General features: G+C 41.4%; 2 protein-coding genes across 2 annotated transcripts in view; one reads left to right on the top strand and one right to left on the bottom strand.

Moving 5' to 3' along the window:
• Window positions 1-369: 369 nt before the first annotated feature.
• On the bottom strand, window positions 370-21872 carry tpcn2 (two pore segment channel 2). The gene is made up of 25 exons (XM_084009561.1): window positions 21539-21872; window positions 15070-15125; window positions 14583-14659; window positions 13613-13790; window positions 13409-13525; window positions 12162-12268; window positions 10500-10572; window positions 9892-9991; window positions 9720-9785; window positions 9065-9129; window positions 8625-8716; window positions 8357-8438; window positions 7744-7833; window positions 7531-7650; window positions 7381-7440; window positions 6934-7062; window positions 5817-5866; window positions 4760-4856; window positions 4495-4566; window positions 3940-4013; window positions 3636-3741; window positions 3276-3358; window positions 3113-3194; window positions 2776-2867; window positions 370-2677 (listed from the first exon to the last, which is right to left on the bottom strand). Exons 1-25 carry the CDS (start codon window positions 21687-21689, stop codon window positions 2599-2601), a joined length of 2298 nt encoding a protein of 765 aa, XP_083865687.1. The 5' UTR covers window positions 21690-21872; the 3' UTR covers window positions 370-2598.
• LOC311013489 (E3 ubiquitin-protein ligase RNF182) overlaps window positions 17603-21981 on the top strand; it is a 315914-nt gene continuing 311535 nt past the window's right edge. Inside the window, exon 1 of the mRNA XM_084009585.1 lies at window positions 17603-17614. The gene's annotated coding sequence lies outside the window, so the exon portion shown is untranslated. The remainder of the gene's footprint in view (window positions 17615-21981) is intronic.

The raw sequence follows: 21981 nt of genomic DNA, 5'->3' as shown, positions 1-21981 counted from the left end.
AGCAAACAGTGGATTATTAAATATGAATCATGAAATTGTAAGTTAAAAATATAAGTCATGAGTAATTATGATTATCTGAATTCTTCACAACTGCTATAACATTTACTGACTAGAGTTGGAAATGGTAAATGTTAAGAGTGGTGGAATGTAACTAAGTACTGTACGCCATTACTGTATGTAATACTCTGATAAATCTTTTACAATAACCAAATTCAAACCTTCACGTAAAGGCTAGTAAGTGGACCTTGAGTGGGGATTGTTTTGACAGACTACTAATTCAAAGGTCAATAATGAACATTCATGTTTCAAACTTCTTTACTTCTCTCGAACAAAAAACAAAAATCAATATAATCACAAATCTTCAGTGGATTTTTGCAAAATATTTATTTAAAAATCTGTATGTAGATATTTTTATACACAGGGTTCACAAAGTCAGACTGAGATACAATCTGTATCTCAAGTTAATTCTGATATCAGTGTCGTTCCATCTTCCCTATACATCAAAACCTTTCAATAAAAAAATATTTCTCTTTTTTTCCACAAATAAAATGCCTTGAACTGTATTTATATAAATACCAAGGCACGCTTTGTCCTCTCTAAACTCTAGAGACCTACTTAGTAAGGTAAGTAAATCTTATCATCGTGAGAAAGGAACATTTTTTTTTACATTTCCATGAAATGCTGCCAAGAAAAATCTGGTTCTTGTAAAGGACGATTGTGCTTCAAGATTGGACGTGGGGCAAAGACAGCAGGTTGGAATATCTTGAGTTTTTTTCCATTTAAAGCTTCCTGCTTCCTGATGGATGTTTTTCTTGCAGTGCGACGAACACACAAAACCAACATGCTCTGCAGAAACTCGCCCACTCTTGTGGAAACACATTCCACACGTGCAGAACAAAAGTCTGACAGCAAATGTCTGCAAAAAGTGAACCATGAAGTTTATTAAAGAGGACCTATAATGGTCTTTTCCTTTTCTCTTTCCTTGCATTATTTGAAGAGTTTGGTTAGTGGTCGCCATGTCTTTGGGAAAGGAAGTGTCCTTTGTATGAGGAGCTGAAGAACAAGTGGCTAAAAATCATGTTGTCACTATTCCTCAGCAGGACTGTCACTGGTTATGGGAAGGGATGTGACATTTCTGACAAGCCCACTAAGTGGTTGACCAATCACAACAGAGTGGGAGCAGCTGCCCTCTCAGGGCAGATTTGGCTTTTTGGAAGGGAGGGGCAGGATCTTAAACACCAGGAGGATAATAAGTCCTCTTTAAGAATTGTTGACACGTTGGCCTTTTCTTTTCTTTTTGTTAAAGTGGTTTGGCCTTTGTTAAATGTTACAAATAGGAAACTGAATTCTGTCACATCTGACTGATGAAACTGAAGAGCAGGTGGGTGAAGTGGGCGTGCTACTACTGCCAACGTCCGTGTTCTGTACTATGAATCCTCTTATAAACCTGTGCCAACAGGTTTCTGTTGATCACCTACTCTGACCTCATCATAGAACAAGTTGAAGCTAAAAAAAACCAACACTAAATCTGTTTTTTTTGGCACAGAATGAACAATGAAAGCCAAGCTGATTTGCGTCAACACTGAGAGGGGGTTGTTTGCTGCCCGGATTGTAAATCCCCTTGATGTAAATGTGTGATAGTAGGTTTTAAAAATAAAACTACTTGACTGATGGTTGTAGGCGCGTCACTGCCGGTGATGGGGTGTATAATTCAGGGTACTCAAGCCAATGGAAACGCTTTCCTTGTTGCGATTCCTGTGGTTGCCCGGTCGCACGGAGAGTATCGGTGCCATCATCAGCCCAAGCCGTGTTCACGCCTCACCTGTTGGGTGTGACTCGTCTATTATTGTAGACGCAATGCACTGTGCCAAAAGTTCACCTCAGTTTAAATCTAACCTGAGCTGCACTCATCCTTGTGAGCCTGTAGGTGTAAGTAAGTCATTCTGGGTTATGAGAAAGTTCAGGGTAGATTGTACTTGCAAATAGTTAGTATAGTGACTTCTACAGTTTCGCCCAAGAATCCTGCACAGAGCAAGAGGCTTTTTTCCCCCCTAAATAATGACAACACAGTTATTTTATCCTGCCAACAGAAAACACCCTTCAACACATTTTTAGAGACCAAATATAACAAGAAACTTTCACAAACTGAAAACACTGTGAAAGGGTTGAAAACACAGACATCTGTCCATGCCGTGGTAGTGACCTGTCAATCACAAGGTAGCCCCGCCCTAAAGCATACCCTGCCTTATGGTCTATTTGACTCTCCTTTGTCAGGAGCTTTTTGGTTGCAACAGTTTGATATATTTACACTAACAGACACTGTGTAGTATTTCAGCATGGAACCGGCACACTTCTTTAGCCCCTTTAGCCCCACCCACTCACACTCAGCTCAACCAATGATGACCCTCGCAGTGGTTCACGAATAACATGACAAATAATAAGTGCCCCCTACTGGTTTCAGTAGTAGTAATTCATTACATGTTACAACAAGCAAAATTCAAATATGCTAGAAGTAGAATGGTAACAGTCTCTTGGCTCGTGCATTTAGGTGCTGGTGCTCTGTGTGTGTGTGTGTGTGTGTGTGTGTGTGTGTGTGTGTCACCAGTGTAGGTGTAAATGTGGGTGTTGGTTCAATTGACAAAGTAATTCCTCTTCAGTTGGCTCTTGGATCTGCGCCCTGCAGAGAAAAGAGAAAGTCGTGTAGAAAAGAGGAAGGATTTGACAGAGTTAGCTATGTTTATTGGGTTAAATGACGTAGAACAAGTGTCAACCCACCTGAACATGAGCTGAACGGAGGTCTCATATCGGATCCTCTCCACATCTGTAACGGAGCAGCTGTGACTACGGTCCCACTTAAAGATGAAGTTCTGTTAAGAAACATTTGTGTTGTTAGAACATATTTGAAGATGGGCATACAAAAACACGTTGTCGTGAGACAAAGCCGGTTGAAACTCAAAGTTCCTTAGAATGTGTTTGTAGTTTTTCTAATACACAGGCAGGTTATTTACATAAGAAGCGGTGTTTCTATTGTTGGTTGAAGGGTGCTGACTGGATCTATGTTTGAAATCAATTTCTGTGTTGTTGTGTGTTTGTTTGTCACGAGAGAACTGACCTCTAAAATGAGCGCCACGAACATGTTGACCCACATGACAGAGGAGGTGAGCCACCAGCACACAAAGTAGATCTTCGACCACCTGGGCAAATAAAACACGCTCATCATCATCATCATCATCATGACCAGCTGCAGTACGTGTATACTGTTTTGTCTTTCTTACTCAGTGGTGTATCTGCCGTATGCTTCCAAGAAGACCTGCCAGTTGTTGACTATCATGATGTCAAACAGCACAATGACGGCTGCCTGAGAGAGAGAGGGTGGGAAGGATACTCTTCTTTTACTCTTCAGAGTCTATCCCAGCAGTCTTCGGCAGCAGATTTCATTAAATCACACTCCCCAAATCATCGTCAAATGTCAAACGGGCAAAGAATTATTATAAAATAGAGCAACACAATCAGGAATGACATAACACATATGAATTAAAATATGTATTTCCATCCCAGATTTGCTCCTGTACATTAGAAGTGAGAGGTTTGATACACTACCAATGAACGAAGACGTGACTGGTCTTGTTACTCACACCAAAGTCATCAAAGTTGTTTGGCCAGTAGCCCAGCTGCTCATATGTGCCACACAGGCTGCTGTAGTTGGTGGTGATGTTCTCCATGGTGGTGTTGGAGAGCCCACTGGGACGGACGGACAGACAGACACACAGAATCACGGACAGCTCGGACTCATGCTGGAAGTTTATGTGACAGTAACAGTCCTCGTTATTTGGGTCCGTTCACAATGTGTAACGTCAGGCCAGAATTTAAGGCTGGAAAGAGCTTCATCTCACGAGGCTCGTTCTGTTTTGGTGTTTCTAACTGCAGATGATGTCATACCTTATCGCCGAAGGAGGTTCAATGGCTCCCTCAAACAGCCAGATCCCGAACACAGCAAACACATAGTACACCACCTGCACAGGGAACACGAAGCAGATGCCAACCATGTTAGGGTCACCACCTGTACCTGTAAACTGCTCTGCACCTCCCTGTTGTGTGTTCACCAGCTGGTCTATTTAAAGGAGCAGTCTGAGGGATGTAGCACCAACTAGTGGCCAGGTTGCAGATTGCAACCCAATGAATACCCCTCCCTTTCCCAAGCGTGTCGGAGAACTTTGATGGCTTTCAGATAAGGTAAAAACGTAAAGGCCTCTCAGTACAGCCAGTGTTGTGTTTGCCTGTTCTGGGTTACCATAGAAACATGGCGGGGCAACAAGGCGGACACAGTGAAAAATAACTGCTCCCTATGGAGATACGTCATTCTCAGCTAACAGCAACAATTCTCAGTTTCAGACGATTATACGATAATAAAAATATTGTTAGGAATACTACATAATTCTGCCGATAAATGCCCCGAAAATCCTGCACACTGCTCCTTTAAGTATGTTGACTCACCATCAGTATCCCCGCAAAGGCCCTGAGGTTCTTCACCAGGTCCAACAGTGTACTCGCCACCAAAGCCATGAGCTGGACAACCAGACGGAACGTATGGAAGGCAAGAAGGGGAACAAAGACATACACAGGGATATAATTGTTATGAGAGTGGCGAGCAAATAAAGCTTTTACTACATCGTCATGGCTGGGCATGCAATATATTACTTTCATAAGACATTCAGCAACTCAGACAAGCTACTAGCTGCTCCTGTTTGCCTGCCGTTACCTTGACATCTGGGATGATGCGCAGGAAGCGAAACACAATCAGCATGTTGATCAAACGACCCATCTCCCACAGAGACACACCATGAGAGGAAGGGTCCCTGTTGGAAGGCACGCAGACACACACACACACACACACACACACACACACACACACACACACACACACACACACACACACACACACAGGATCATTTTGAGTGTTTCATGAGAAACATTTTCTTTTTGAGTCTTTTTTTTAGGCCTTCGAGCAGGCGACAGTCTATCATGTTTTCGGTTTGTCCGTCTAAACATATGTAAAATTTTCAATTTTTCATATCTGAGGAATTTTTGGTGGTCAAAGGTCACCGTGACCTCACAAAACACGTTTTTGGCCTTGACTCAAATACTGATGTGCACGACAATGTCACACAAACCTCCTTTAGGGTGAAAAGACAAAGTGATGACATTCATGGATGTAAACATCAACATGGCCAGTTGGGGGAGGGATTGAACAGTGAGGCGAGTTGATTCTAGTTTTAATTTGAGTGTCGAGTTCAAATATCGTCTTTCTCCAGAATCGCTGACTTCAACCATAAAGTAAAGGTTTGAGTGTATTTATTAACGTCAGTTAGTTTGGTTAAAACAGTTAAAACAGTTTGATTTATACTTAAAATCTGGAATATGTTTGATCTAAAGATGTGTAATTGTTGTATGTTTCTAATGTTGAGATGGGAAAGAAACTGCAGCAAAAGTATGATTTTAATATTTGTAACTTCAGCGACTCTTGCTTTTTTTCTATGCTCTGAGCTGATTATTTTGTTCTATATTAGTCTCACCTGTGGATTTCTTTCTCTATATGTGCTCTGCTTTTATTATTTTGTCTAACTGTCTTGGACCTTTTTAAATAAAGTTATATTTGAAAAGTAGATCTTGAGTTATTTGAAATTAGATTCTCACGACTTGAATGAATCATCATTGCAGAATCTAAAAATTATAATTACACGAGAGGCATAAACTGAATAAATAATTGAATAAACAAACATTCGCTTTACAACAATTGTAAGAAAATACAAACCTACCAGGTAGAAGAAGGAAACCTGTAGGTGATATATATAGCTATCTGTAGGACCTGATGGAGAAAAAAACACAAATAAAATCAGTGATGAATATCAAAAATAGTAAATATACCAACAAATGTTCATGAGGCATTCTACTCCATTAAACCTGAAACGTTTTTTTGGCCACTTGGGGGCAGCAGATACAATATAAACAACCAGTGACATTCATCTCCTGTTAAGTTGATATGGTGACAAAGTCAGCCGTTAGAGAGCAACATCATCATTTAAGTGCAGTATAAAATAAAAAGAATATATAAAAAAGACACTTCAGGCTGACCTCTTTCCTCATTGCATTTGCATAAAGGGGGAGGGTCTCACAAATAACAGGAGGGTTCATGTTACCATTGAGGTAAGGTCACGCAATTCATGAGCTTTGTGTGTTAAAGGACAGATGGAAATAGCACCGATGAGACACGCAGCTGTCCAGAATGGAAGAAGTGCTGAGGACCCGAGGAGGTGCAGATCTCTTGAGGTCTACGGGACATGTTTATTACTAGTGTGTCATGTAAACATTGTAGTGCAGAGATATTCCACAAGGGGGTCCGGGATTCTGTTTTTTGTCCAAAATATATGTCCAAAAATACACATTAATGACTACCTCCTATAATAAGCAAATATAAATCTTCCAGTTTGTTAAATGCTGTGAAATTGTGATGTAAAAATGCCAATATAGGATTAATATACGTTCTATAAATATATTAATCTCTCAACATTTCTTAACTGGATGGCTAAGCATTGTATAGATGCGTCATTACATTAAGTACTTTTATATATTTCACTATAGGCTGCAGTACACATTATTATTTACCGGTTTAATAAGCAACACAAGTGTATATGATATGAAATATGGGGTCACTCCACCGTGTCACTATAAGCCTGAAAAACGTTGAAGACCTCTGTTGTAGTGTACTGAGAGGAGACCCGTATTAACTGTCACATTGCAGAACGGCATGCTGGGTACAAGATGATATAAGGTGTGAGTCAGTGAGCTTTAGAGATGCTGGCGGACAGATGTTAGGACCATTTTGACCGCCTTAAACCTGACAGTAATAAGAGAGTGTAGGTAGAGCAGGGTTACCAAGAGCAGGACGGTGAGGAAGCCGTCAAAGATGTTGTTCTTGTAGGACAAGTAGCCCCTGCAGCCCATGGCAAAGACCTTCACACACATCTCTAACAGGTAATACAGGATGAAGCCCAGGTTGATGAGCTGACAGACGGACAGTGGGAGAGTGAAGTCAGTTCATTTATGAAGAAGGAACAAATCACAACATCGACAAGGCTGTAATGTTCATTTTAGATTAAACAAATGACCTGCTGATGATTTTTATAGACATAGTCTGTATATTTTGTTATAATAATCAAAGTGTTGTAAGCCCTTAATATTATTTTTGTTTGAAAAATCTACACAATTACATAACATCAATATTGAAACATTAAAACAAAGTAGAAACGAACTTCATGGTCATCAATTTATTAGCTTTTTAGAAAAAAGGTTTGACCTGAGACATGATATGACTGTATTCACCTCCAAAGTGTAGTTGTTTCTCTGCGTTGTGGGCTTGTCAGAATTCAATACCAGCACAGTCTGAAACACAAACACACACAAACAACCCTAATGGAGCAACTGCATGTGTACAACTGTGGGATTAAAACAGTTTTCTGATTCTGAACTTACACAGATGCACAAGACATTGGCCAGAGCCACCGCGTTGCCAAGTATCGTGAGGATGTAGTGGCTGAAGACCATCTGGAGTCTCTGCAGGACTGGAGAGTTGTACTGAGGCAAGGGGGGGTGCTGGAGGAACACAGTCAGAGGCATCGAACACACGTCTACATGAAACTGTGATGGTGAATGAGTCTTCGAAGCAGCCCGTGGGCACAGCTCTACCTCCTTAAGTTGATCTTTGTCCAGTTGGTCAAAGATCTTCCTGAACTGCTCTCGATCCATGTGGCCCACGTCTGCATACTGCTCCGCCTCCTGAAGTCCAGATGAAGGGAATCAGTCAATGTGCAGAACCAGAGGATGCATCTTGTTATCTGCAAGAGTTCTAACCCGTTCAAAAGATGGACGCCCCCCCCCCATTGTTTTTATAATAACCAGGCATCCTATTGGATAATTGCATCATTGTTAATAAACTCATCATCTGTATCACATGTATTAATACATGAATCTGTTTGACATAGAATTATGGAATCGTTTGTGGTTAAATGAAAATACAGAAAGGCAAGGCAACTTTATTTGTATAGCACAAGGCAGTCTCAAAGTGCGTCACATCATAACATGTCATACAATAAAGTGAAAAAATAAATAAATAGAAGACTCAAAAGAAATAAAGGCAAAATTAAAATGCGTTACAGAAAAGCATTAGAGAAACCAATGGATGACGTCATGATGACTACGTCCCCTTCTGTGTATCTACAGATTATAGTACATCCCTCGACACAGTAAGTGTGTGTGTGTGTGTGTGTGTGTGTGTGTGTGTGTGTGTGTCGGCTCTGACCTTAGTGATGGCAGCTTTTAAGTAGTTCTTCATCTGGACCCTGGACATCACCTTCAGCACCACATCAACAGCCACATGCTCACTGAAAACAAAACAAGTCTCTCCATGTTTTCTGTTCATTGTGTCTGTGTGTGTGTGTGTGTGTGTGTGTGTGTGTATATATATATAATATATATATACATATATACTGTTTATGACACTCCTGCCCCCCTGGAAACAGCAAAAGATGCAACTCTTTGAACTAAAATGAAACTTGAGTCTCTCTTACTCAGCAGTCTGCTGGGCTCCCTGGCAGTTGAGGACTTGGAAAGCAGCTCGGATCCCCAGTCGTCTCCTGATGATGGACGCTTGGACCGACATCTGGACCAACACATACAAAGAAAGACTCTCTGACTGCACAAACAAACTGTTTCCATTGAACATTCATATTGGGATTATGGGATTTAGGGCTCAACATGTGATAGCAGGCCAACGGGTATCTCCAGTTCAGCACAGAATCGTGACTCAGTGTTGGGCGTGGCATATAAACATGTCAGACGACTGCTTGTTTTCCCCCGGTGACACACCTCTTCCCAGCTGGGAATAATGAAGCAACAGCAGTCATGATTGGCTTCGCAAAAATGAAAAACCTCTCCCACATCGAAGCCTTAATGCGGTCTGCCGCACGTATTCAAAACCGACTGTGCTTATAGTGGGTGGATTACATACCAGTAAATATCCCCTGAACTGGTTGTAGATGATGGCTGTTAGTAAGTTCATCAGACAGTAGGTCCCTGTAGGAGGCAAAACACATTCCCATTAAAAACACTTGACAGAAACACAGCCTGACTTACTTCAAGTCAACAGGACAGTTAGGGTGTTTCTAAGTGGGGTTGTATGAGCTACTTATCCACAGCTAGTGTATTATCTACAGTAGATGATGGTCGGCGTGGAGAAACAGACAGGGGCAGCAGCGACATGTATCTAGACATTTAAAATCATCAATATCGCTTTGAATGTTCCTTCATTTTAAGAATATTTGTACCACTTTACCTTGCCGTCGGACAGCCTTTTCCAATGGGGAACTTATATCTATCTATACTCTCACAAAAGCCACGAGACTCCTTTGACAAACAGTCAAACAGCGGCTCCCGAACAGCGGCTCCCGTGTTCTGAGTTAAAATCACTGTTTTTGTAAATAGAGTCTGGCTTTGAAGAGAATCTATATGAAGCGTACAGTGAAAGTGATCTGGATGTTTTTAGGTATCTAAAATACCACCTTCTGTTGTGACGATGCATTGAGCGCCTCACACAGCCCCACTTCAAAACATCCGAACTGTCCCTTTAAATCTGCAGCATTCAGACAATAGCAATCGCTGCTTACCGATCACACTGAAGGTGGCAAAGAAAATGGAGTAGCCTCTGTTTAGGGAGTAGGCGGGGATCATCACTGTGACGGGACAGGAATGTTGGGATGTTGAAAAGATTTCCATCTCACAAACAATTGACGAGCAGTCAACAAACATGGCCTGTTGACGGTGCGAGTGTCTGAGTACCGTCTGGGTTGTTGGCCGTGGTGAGCAGCACCAGCAGCGAGGTGAGAGACGTAGACAGGTCTTTGAATTGTGTCCTCCACTCCCCGTTCTCCTTGGGATCCTGAACAGAAGCACAGAAGCAGAGTGATGGAGAGGAGAGGCAGAGTGGACTGCTAAGAGGATATTTCACATGAAAAATAGAGGCTCCATTCACAAATAGACGCCCGGATTGAATGACACGAATGATTAAATCAATTATATTATGCTGTTTTTAAATATATCATCCCTGTCTAGACATACATCAAACCACGTGACATAAGGCTGTCTTCCACGGATGGATTTCTTTGCCATTTGGGCCTCAAGTGGCTTCACATAAACACCTTATTCCTTACTGCTTTGCTCCTGTTTAAATATATCTGATCCAACTTTTCCTGGGTGCGTTTGTGACATTATTTTGCATCTATTTTTGCAACTTTATTTTCAATGACAGACTAGTGGTAATTAACGGACAGTGACCCTCGGCTGTTGAGTTTCCGTCACAGTTTGGGACGCATCCAGGCACGCACATAAGTGTGTCAGCAGCACAGAACAGTAGTAGTTATATTCGACAGGGCGTGACCTCAACTCACCTCGCTTTTAGCAAACAGCAGCATGCCGATCATGGTGAAGAGGCAGAGGTGGAGCGCCAGCAGCAGGATGACGCTGAACAGACAGGAGACAAACACACACACACTCATGGCGAGGGTGGAAAAGCCTCGGGACGTCAGAGAGGAATCTAAATCTATCACTTACTACTATTACTTGAAGACATGGAAACATTCAGTCTCTTAAATCTCTTTAAATACTTTAAAATATTACAGGTTTGCAAAGGCTGTCAGTTTTCGTCATTTAATGTACAAATAAATATTTGAGCTCATTGATGAGTCTTGGACGTGCTCCATCTGTCAGTCACCCAACATTGTCTTTTATTATTTTACACCCGAAGCTTCTATTGCGGTTTTGGATTTAAGCTTTGAATGTCTGTCGCAATATTTTATGACTTTAACGTCCTAAAAAACAAATCCTCTAAGTAAATCCTCAATTTGAGGAGTGATTAATCAAATTCAAATGTTCTTTTTTTTTCTTCTTATTTGATTAAATCAACTTTCTTTCATTAATATAACTCATCAGTGCAAGAGGGATGTTTTTTAAAGGCTAAATGACAATAAATATGGACAGAAGTGTTAAAGAGTATTTGGTTTGATCCAAATATGTTGTGAATTTTGTAAATTATTATTCTTTTTTCAGTAAATGTGACTTCTGGACTTTATTTGCGACTGTGTATAAATGACGAGTTTAAACAGAATGAAGAGACAAAATGTGCTGCACTATTTCAAATTTGAATATCAGCGCTACGAATGAAGCTTTGAAGTTTCCAGCTTTCTAGCGCAGCACAAAGTTTCTTTTACCATTGGTGCCTGAAATAACGATAATAAATCCATCGCACCAAACAGAACCTCCAAACAATCCTCCTGACTGTACAGGACTTTAAATTCAATCCACTTTTGGAACATGAAGGTGCTACGGAACACAATCAGGGAGCCTATGATGAAGTAGAGTTGCAGTCAGAGTATACATCATCAGGCTATGGCCACGTTTTAGGGAAGCAGCGACTCGCTGAAGGAAGTGAGAGGGCTCTGGGTAGAAGATTAGAGGGCCGGCTGCAGGGATCACTGTAGTTGCACTTTGTCCACTGATCTAAACCCTCAGCAGTGTAATAGCAGTATAGTCATGGAATTACTTTCCCAATAAGTAATTGACCAATGATATTACAGCGCAAACACAACCATAAAGTTTTGCAGCTGAGAAAATGTTCCCTCACAACGAAACTGTCGATGTGGTTTTGTCGTATGGGAAATGTCATTTCTGATGAGAACCGGCTGGAATATCGTCGTGACAGACTGCGTTTGGTTTCAAACACACACCTTCAGGCTGTAAAAGACGCCTAATGAATGCACTCCAGTGAGCACCGACTCTCTGCAAACACTTATAATGTCACTATAACTGCTCGAGGCTGTTAGTTTTCACAATGAGGCTAATTTGCATAGAAAGAAGACAATTTTGCACGACTGTACATGTCAGCAGCAAGTGTACTCCAAAGTGGGGGCGTGCTGACCGGCATCTACTGTAATACATCGACTATGGAGCTGGAGGATTCAGGAGGAGGAGAGTAGAAGTGGACTTCAAAAAATCCGAACTATCCCTTTAAACCAACAGATTCATAGATAGACATTTGTAAAGGGGTCAGATACCTGGCGATCTCTGGCAGAGTCCTCTTGATGCACTTCAGTGTCTTTTTCATCAACGAGGAGTTCTGCAGGAGGAAGAACGGCCGGAGGAGTCGCCGTACTCGAAGTTTCTGATAAACGGAGAAAACACAGGATCACTTCTCTTGATTGCAGGTTGATCATCATTCATTTGGATTCACGAGACCGTTCCTTGAAGTCCGAGGGAGTTTGAACTTTGATTTGCGGAGTGCTCTCACCCCCCAAAAAATCTGCAAAATGGTTTAGTTCGGCCCTCTTCTCATCCCTAAATGCAGCTATGAGCCCAGTTATTGCTGACGGGGCCTGAAGCACGTACGACGTACTCCTCTACCCAAGAAAGGGAAATCACAATGTCTACGTTATTACAGAAGCAATCGTTTGACATGAAGGTGTCACAGCCAGTGTTCAACTTTGGAGCGTTTCCAAGGATATTTAGCATTAAACTAATCATTTGCAATGTCAAGATTAATATGATACCGATACCTTCAAAGGCCTCTAAAAGACAGTAGACATGTTAATGCTGTCCTTCAGTCAGATGAGCGATTTCAGAGAGTTAAAAGTAAAAGGCCAAGTAAACCAACTGAGGAGAATACTACAAATTTTAAGATGGTGATCAATGAAGCAGGCATAGTAATTAAGAGGGAACTTATGGTTGTATTTGTCACTTTTCAATGATTAAATAATATTAGCAATAGAGTAAGTGTAATTTTAGGTCTCTTCAAAGTTCAAAGTTATGAATCAGCTTATGTCGTTGTTATGTGTTACTGTTACTGGTGCATTCTGGTCATATTTAATTTATAAAATACTTTTTCAAAAAATGAGTCACAGTTAAGGACACTATGGTATAATATCAGCTTAACTATCATAAGGTTAACTTTCCTGCATGACACGTTTTTCAAGCGCATAAAAGAGGACAGAGTCTGCTTATGTACATGACCATAATCTTCCCATAATTTGCGTGACACCCTTGGGTGACACTGTTTAACAGCCTGGCTGTAATTCTCTGCCATCACTGCTGGTTGATGTGAAATGCAGCTCCCTAAGTATCCTAAAGTGGACAGAGCCGACTGACCATGAGAGCGGCTTACACACTCATTTAGTCTGCTCCGTGTCTTACTGTCCCGCTGACTTCTCTCCAGCTTTGCTTTTTGATTCACTTCTCTTTAGTGAATGCCGGTGGTTGATGATACACTACACCACATGCTAAGAGAAGCATGAGCGAGGAGGCTCACCTCGTCACACACCATGCTGACAGACAACACCCAGTCGATGATGGAGACTGAAAGGACCACTGTGTAGCCGATCAGCCATTTGCTCTTTCTGAACTCCTCCCAGCCAATCAAGTAACTCTGAGGACAAAACAGAAGGAGTGAAGCAGTGAAACATCGCGACCCCTGCCGATGTCCTGGGAGCAAACGTTTTCCACCCGTGCTCACCTTCACAGCGAGATCGACCGTGAAGATGACGAGGCAGGCGATCTCGATGGTTTCGGTGAAGCCGCAGGGAGGCTCCCACGGCGGAGAGCGATACCGGGGGTCCGAGGAGATGGACAGGGAGGACGGGCGCTCCACGAAGGCCAGCAGCAACACCACCGCGATGGTTAGGCCCAAGCCCCTGGTGCAGGGAAAGATGGGTGAGTGGGTGGGCGAATGCTTGTAGACATAATAGAAATATGAGTTCTTTGTCAGTTAAATTCATTTGCACATTGGCTGAGTCAAAACAACTTCATTTGTTTCACCACAGCGTCTAAAACAGGAGCTCGTGTGAACGTGAGTATATGCAGAGTTTGGTTCCCGTTCTGACCGGAACAGCAATAAAATATCACTAAAGCAACAAATATTACACAAATATTTGGTTTTTGCTGTTGCTGTTCCTGTTTCACTATTTTAAAAAGTGTTATTAGCAACCCACGCCTATTACTGTGGAGCCCGGTTAGACAAAGTCAACTTCTAAAGATCATTCCTCCGACTGTGTGTGTGTGTTAAGGAGGCTTATCAGGTGGTGATGTCTCGTTGAATCTTGCTCCTTTATCACCACCTCAAATCCGTACGGTTAAAGGAACAGTTCAACATTCGGGGAAATGTGCGTATTCGCTTCTCACCGAGAGAAAGTGGGTTAAATACGAAGCTAGAGCCAAGAGATGGAAAATTGAAATCATACCCTGCTTTATATATTAACCTAGTTTACTTGACTCTAAATGGACCATAATTTACTAAATTAACATCCTCCTGTATGGAAGAAGACTTGAAACTAGAGAATGAGACCATAAACTTGTGTTTACTGAAATAATAAATCAAGTGAAAGTCAGGTCATTTTCTCACAGACTTCCATCCAATCAGACTTCTTTTTGCAACCAGACGAGTTGGAGATAGAAATGTAGCTTTGTGGACCTGAGCGTGAACTTACCACTGCCACATCCTGGAGTAGTACCATCGATACAGGCAGAGCGAGGGGGCATCCACCCGGTGGTTAATGGACCGGTACTAAGAGCAAGTAGATAAAGGGAAGAAAACACAAGTCAAAATGTGAGGCGTTAAATTATGAAAAACTCTTTGCTCATCGTCTAGACTGAGAGAAGGCTCTGACTTGTTGTGTTCCCATAGTTGGAAAAGAAAACGGGACTGAAACATACATTTAACACAAAGCTAAAAATGTTGGGTTGTGATTAAAGTCCAATGACCATATAAGGAATATGTTCACATACTGTAATCTATGGTGGAGTTTCTTCTTATCCAAGACACCCTAACATGAATTCATAAAGTTTGTTGAGCACAGAGGACATAAGAAAGTTCTCCCACCGGACTCATAATATGAAACCGCTTTGTTAACGCCTTTGTACGTTGTCTTGGTATTTCCCTTAAGAGGACTAAGTAGGGGAAGTCATTGGGCTTACCTGTATGGCGTCCTCGATCAATACAACAGCTTGCTGGATGTAGAGGTCCTCGGCATCTTGACACAGTGAGACAAGTGTGAGTCGAAGCGTCATCATAACAACAGAGACCTTCACAAATCTCAAAAGTGCTCGGAAGACTGGGATCTTCACGGTCCTGAATCTCCTTCACTCAGATCATAGCGTTGCGTGGCTCTGTTTTCGTCAGACTCAAACAAACAGCAGCTACGGTCTCTGAGATGCTGTTGTCTGTAGGACTGGTTGGATTGGGAACTGAGCTGAAATGTGGTCTTTCTTCAGGGCAAAACTGGGGAAAAAAACAGGAACTGCTACAGGTGAGTACTCTAGTAAGGGTGTGGCTTACAGTTTAATCCATGCCCCCAGGAAGAGCACCAGGCTTTGACGCAAATCGTGACGTCCCGGTCCATCACGTGATGCCATTGGGCACAATAATACTTTATGTTTAATTTGGAAAGAGAAATCATCAGATAATTGTATTCAACTTTCCAGCAGGCACAGTTGAACAGCCCTTATTTACAACATGTTATAGACTACTCTGAAAGCCACGCCTACCAGAGGGGAAAACACCATATGCAACAAAGCGCTGAAACGCCTGTCGCTAACTAAAAACATGGGATGTCAGATTATTTAAGCACCCTGTTGTACAAGGACATCAACCGAGAGCGACACATTGTTTGTTCTCTCCGGTGTGGATGGGACAGGAGGCCTGAGACCGAGACCGAGCCCCGAGGCCTGAGACCGAGGCCTGAGAGCTGGGGTCAAAGGAAGAGCTAGTGCACTCGCTCTATGGGCTTTATGGATGCTATGAATCCTAATTTGCATATTCAAACTTTTTTTTCCTGTCGGTTTTACCAAAGGTGAGCTTAAGGATACGCTGCCTATCTGCAAACTAAGAAAGTTACTCTTGTTTATTATTGTGGGTTACTTATGGGTTCATAAACATAATTCTATGTTTGAAGAATTTTTATTAATCTTAATAATAACATTTTTACTACTCATAGTATAGCTATTCATTTTTATTAAATGGGTCATGCTTGTTTTTTTCAGAATTTCTGCATTTATTTAATTATTTTCAACTGTTTAAGTTACATGAATGCTATATAAAAAAGAGTGTAAGTGTTTGTTTAAAATATTTAAACATTCAAATAAAATTTGTTTCATGTCTCGTCAGACAACGGCTCCATTTTTAAAGTCTGTGTGACTGAGCTTAGTAAGACAATATCACAGCACCATGTTCCATTTAACACTAATATCTCATCATTAATATCAAAATCAAAAGGAAATTTGATTAAAATCAAGGAATTACAATCACCATGATATTGGAAAAAAAACAATCCCATCAATCGATATAAACCTACGACCATATCGCAAATCAGCATGAACCTAAACGCACTCATTATGATCAAAACGTGATCATAATGAGTCTGAATAGATAATCATACTAATGTAGCCTATGAATCATGAACTATAGGGCTACATGAGAGGACACTACTGACACAGCCAACAAAACAAAACGTGTTTGAAGAGATTGATGATTTAGCTCTTGCTCAGGCCTCAAGGTGGCGCTAGAAGCCTCAGAGTCACAACAATCAAAAGGCTTCCTGGTTGGAAGAATGTGACAGTGTAAAGGGACATTCTAGCAACTGAGTGTTGAACTTTTATAAAGTATGTGGACTCACAAGATAGATTTATTAAAAACAATAGAGGCTATATATCTAGATTTTAACGTCCAGTATGGGTCAACCACCAAAAACAGTGGCTCCTACATTTCCCATGATGTAACATAGAAATCCAGTCGACCCTTTCTACCTGGGAAACGCCCACTCTGAGCTCAAGCCACTGACGTATTTTTTCAGCTCCAGCAGTCACCATCTTGGCATTAAAGACACAGCCTAACTCTAAACATCAGCAAAGAGGTGGATTGTGGGTGGAGACAGGTATGCAACCTGTAAAACAAACCAGCCAAGCCCTTAATTATGTGTAACTTTAAGTCTTAATATCATCTAAACAGAGGAGTTGTCTGGTAGGCTGACTGCGTTGGACCTCTGGCTGGCTCCTAACTGTAACGAGCAGGGACTTTTGGAGAAAATCAACCTGATGTGGTGGCCAATCATATAACCAGCGATCTATAACCGCACAACCCAGCCACGTCCTGTAGCCACTTGGTGTTAATGGCTCAACGTCTTACACAACATAATATCTGAGGTAATCACAATTGTATCCTCACACCATCATATACACATAAAAAAAAGCTATCTTGTTCCAAATAATACTCCACATACTAAGCGCTGGAGATTGACCTAAAATGTAAAATCACATTGAAATTATGCTGCAGCATATAAGATGATAATATCAAAACAAAATTTAAAGTATAAATATGGTATCACAATTTGAATCATTAATGCAATATTTTGTGGCAATTTTTCAATCCAAAAATTAAGCTTTTTTTGGTAAGTAAAAACAATAATGTTGGGTTACTCAGATAAAACGGGTAATTTCAATCCGTCACATTGGGCTCTGGGACACTGTGATGGGCATTTTCACTATTTTTTCTTTATAGTTTTGAAAATAGTAATGATGTCTGACGGTGTTAAATATACATATTATACTTTTTATTATACTTGGTGAGCATGTTTCCTTGGAATGAATGATACGTCATGTTTGGGTTCAAAATTCGGTCTGACACTAGTGCAGTGGTGCCGAGCCGACATTTTGATGCACGGGTTGCTATGGATACACTATAGTAATGAACTGTTCCTCATAGTGACAGCCTGCAGGAAGAAGCTGTTCCTGTGTCTGGTAGTTTTGGCGTAGAGTGCTCTGTAGGGCCTATCAGAGGGGAGGAGTTGGAACAGGTGATGTTCAGGGTGGGAGGGGCCTGCTGTGATCTTTCCTGCCCGTTTCCTGACTCTGGGAGGTGTACAGGTCCTGGATGGTGGGCGGGTCTTTTCTGCAGACCTGACTGTCCGTTGTAGTCTGTTCCTGTCCTGCTTGGTGGCCGATCCAAACCGGCCAGCGATGCTCGCTGAACGGAACAACATCTCCTCAACCATCGATAAAAACCTCAGTGTAAAGATGAGGTGGGTGAACACTGTTTTAATTTAGGTCCCTTTTATTATTGCCATTGATATTATTGTAATTATATTGTTATGAAGGCCACTAATTGGTTGCCAATTTCTCAAAATAGCAACCTGGCAACCCCAACGGTCGAGCCTTGAGAGTAGCTATCAGAGACACAGTGCAAGCTTGTTCCACAGCTGTCTGCTGATAATGTTCAATGACTGTAACTTTTCCATCCAACGGTTACACAAGCACACGATGACTCAGACTCTGGCCATGCACACAGACACACCACACACACACACACACACACACACACACACACACACACACACACACACACACACACACACACACACGCACACACACACACACACACGCAGCTGCTGACTAAATGCTTCACAGCAGGCGGATGTGTCATGGTGGCGGTTCATGTCACTGGCAGGGCAACACACAGAGGCAACAAACACACACCTCAGTGGAGTGTGAGCTGCAATTCTCACACTTGTTGCAACAAGTGTGAATAAGAGAAACTGTCAGAAAATCACCACAGACTTTAATTATCATATTATAATAAATAATTACAATAACTATAATATTTCCCTGTATGAATTTGAGTTTTCAAAAAAAAGAAATGTATGACAGAACTGCTATAAAGATTCTGATTTATGCAGAACTTTAACCTAACATCTTTATCTTTAAAGATTAACTTAACCATTTTATCATAAAATGCCAAGAAACACATCAGCAATGTTTTGGTTCTCATAAGCAGATGCATCAAAAGTTCTATACTCAAATAGAAGTGCAGATACTTTTGTGTTTAAAAAGACTCGGGTAAAAGTATAAGTAGGCCTACTGATTCATTCTTTACTCAAGTAAAAGTAAAAAGAATGAATGTACTGAATGTACTCAAAGTAAAGAAAGAAAAGGAAAAAGGAAAAAGAATTCATTTTTTAAAGGACATTTCTACTGCCTTTTTTTTTTTCAAGACTAACTGAATCTTGCATCATATTAATAAGAAAGAAATAGGTGATAATAACCCTCGACTGCATGAAAAATGTGACGAGTACAAAGATATTTCTTCGTAAAAAATAAATAAATACCCAATTAAAGTAGATACCTGAAAAGGCTACTTAAGTACAGTAACAAAGTATTACGGACCTCTGATCATATGGTCTGTATTACATCACGATTAATATTACTGAATATTTAAGTGAATTATCAGTTATCAGCAACAGGAATACAGTTTCTGTGTAGATCATTTAAATAAGATGGTCTTGTAGTTTCTTTCTCTTTTGTTGGAGCTATGCTAAAAACGGCACAGATCTATCTTTATACTGGACACGCAGACACCAAACCGATCTTTTCCTCTGACTCTGTGTCAGGATTTCCCAAAATATTGCACTCCTCTTTCCACAATCTAATAACACAGAGAAATTCTGATTCACATAATAATTTAATGTGAACTACTAGTTTGGGGGTTTCTTCTTACTTGTTATTACTACTTTCAGCATCTATAGACCGAGCCAATGAAGTTGTCTCCTGACACCTTAAGAACTGATGTAGCATTAGAATTCATAAACCTAAGTGGGTCCAAACATAAAATACATGACGGTGAGACCTTTCATGCACAAACCTGGACCAGGGTCCAAAATTGACGCCTGCCACTCGCCAAATGCCAGTAAAAATCTACGTTGGTGAGGTCGGTTGTCATTGATAAAATAGGGCGGCTTAACTTCAAGCTCTCCTCACTACAACACCAACCCTCTCTCCTACAAAATGACGTTCCCATACGAACTAAATGCTTTCTGTTTTGCTTCGACTCACCGTCGCTACGGTTTCGTCTACTTTAACGAGCTCACTTCACCTCAAAAGAGTCCGTTTGTGATAGATCAACCTGATGAAGAAAGTGAAGAGCAGGGTGGAAGTACAGCTAAAAGAACACCTACTGTAGAGAAGTTGCACTTCACAGATAAGGGAGATCAGCTTTATTATGACAGCCACTACAAAACAACGAGCTCAGCTTAAGGACGTATCTTCTGCAGTTTAATGGTCGGCTGAAAAATATTTGAGTTGGTATATGAAGCTTTTTAAATCAGTTCATCAGCCATCGGCAGATAGACCAAAGAGTTAATGAAGAAAAGTCTCAAACCACTTAGTTGATTCCGCTCTGACATGAGAATCAGACATTCTGATTGGACGCCTAAGCAACAACGAAGAGACCAAATCACTTTCCAAATCTACCAAATCACTTCAGTGATGCACTTCATTGTGAACTTTTTTTTGGGGAGTTAAATTGGTTGCACGCTTTCATTCAATAAACATTGACCAGATAGACTGCCACTACTTGTTCACGAGTCTTTCAGATTTCTATCACCATGTGATAATGATGTCGTTTTTTTATTTTCTTTTAAATAAGAAGACATGAAATTAAGCTGTGGAAAATTGTGATGAAAATTAAAGCTACAAAGTGCATTTAAATGAGGGAATGGGTTAGTTTTTTTTACAGTAATATAATTTTTTACAGTTGTTTTGTTTTTTACAGTGCAGGTACAACTGGCTCTTTACAGAGAATGATACGGAAAAACCATAAAAACGTCCAGTTAGAATCAGAGGGAAATATGCTCACTCAAATGTTACAGTAACTTAAATAACCAGGCGTGACAACAGTGCTTTGTGAGAGGAGGAGAGCATCTCTAAACAGTGGAAGTGGGGGGTTGGGGGTTCGATGCTGCAGTGGGAAGAGGCTCAGATTAGCAGCAGAATTAGCTCCACCACTAAGAATAAAATTAACATACATGTGAATGCAACATCCCAATCTAAATATATAACACAGAGAAGGACACAAGTATGACTTAACCAACCAGGCAGAAGGCAACACCGACCCAAAGCCCCAGACCCTCAGGGGCCCCGAAAAGATCCAGACTCATGGTGTTCATTTGTTTGTGACTTTGCACAAATAAATGACACTGGGATTAAAAGTGTGCATCATTAGCAAATCTTGTAGAAGGGATCAGTTCCAAAAAAAAGATAGTACCATTCAAGTTTTAAACAGCTCCTAAATGCTCAGGGAGGGTTAAATGCAGAGGTCAAATGTCATGGATGCATCTGTACTATGGATGGGATGATAAAGGATTTTATTGATCTCTATAGGGGCCCTGTAGCTCATTTTGCAGGGCCCCATAGGTGGGTTTGACCTGCCATGCAAGGGACTATTTTTTCTGCATAATGGTTTATTTTTGAGTATATTTTGCTGAACTCTTGCTGTCACCTAAATAAAGTTTTGAATATGCCACATTGTTGTGTTGCTTTTATAGCAAAGCATCTGAATATTCTTCCACCACTGACTGTAGCAGCGAGTAACAAACAGAGGAAATACACCTCCGCTCACCTGCGACCCTCTCCACGCAGCACGACTCCCCGGCCACAGCGTACGACATGCGTCTCCCGCCCGGGGCCCCTCGCTGCTCCGCGCCCGACGCGGAGCCGTACTCATCGGGGGCTCCGTCCAGACTCCCGACCAGCAGGCGGTCCGTTTCCATCCAGGAAACCTTTCACGCTGTCCTACAAAGCGAATGGAAAGCAGTCCTGGTGGAGCCGCAGTGAAATCAGCTGTTTAGTCCGCCTGTGGAGTCAGTGACGAATCAAAGGGACATAGTTCTTTAGACCGTCTCAGGCTGAGGACACGGGAATGTGTTTAGGAAGTCGCCCTCTGCTTTGCTCCACCTCCCCACCCCCGTCCTCATGTTTCACTTTACACTGCCTTTAAAAACACAAACTCCACCTACAGTCCGCCGCACATGCTGCAGCCTCACGGTGCGGTGGAGGGGAGGG

The sequence above is a fragment of the Eutrigla gurnardus genome, assembly GCF_963514095.1.
Source record: "Eutrigla gurnardus genome assembly, chromosome: 1".
In the NCBI taxonomy this organism is placed as follows: Eukaryota; Metazoa; Chordata; class Actinopteri; order Perciformes; family Triglidae; genus Eutrigla; species Eutrigla gurnardus.
The sequence above is the reverse complement of the archived record's forward strand: the minus strand, read 5'-3'. Positions and strand labels throughout refer to the sequence as shown.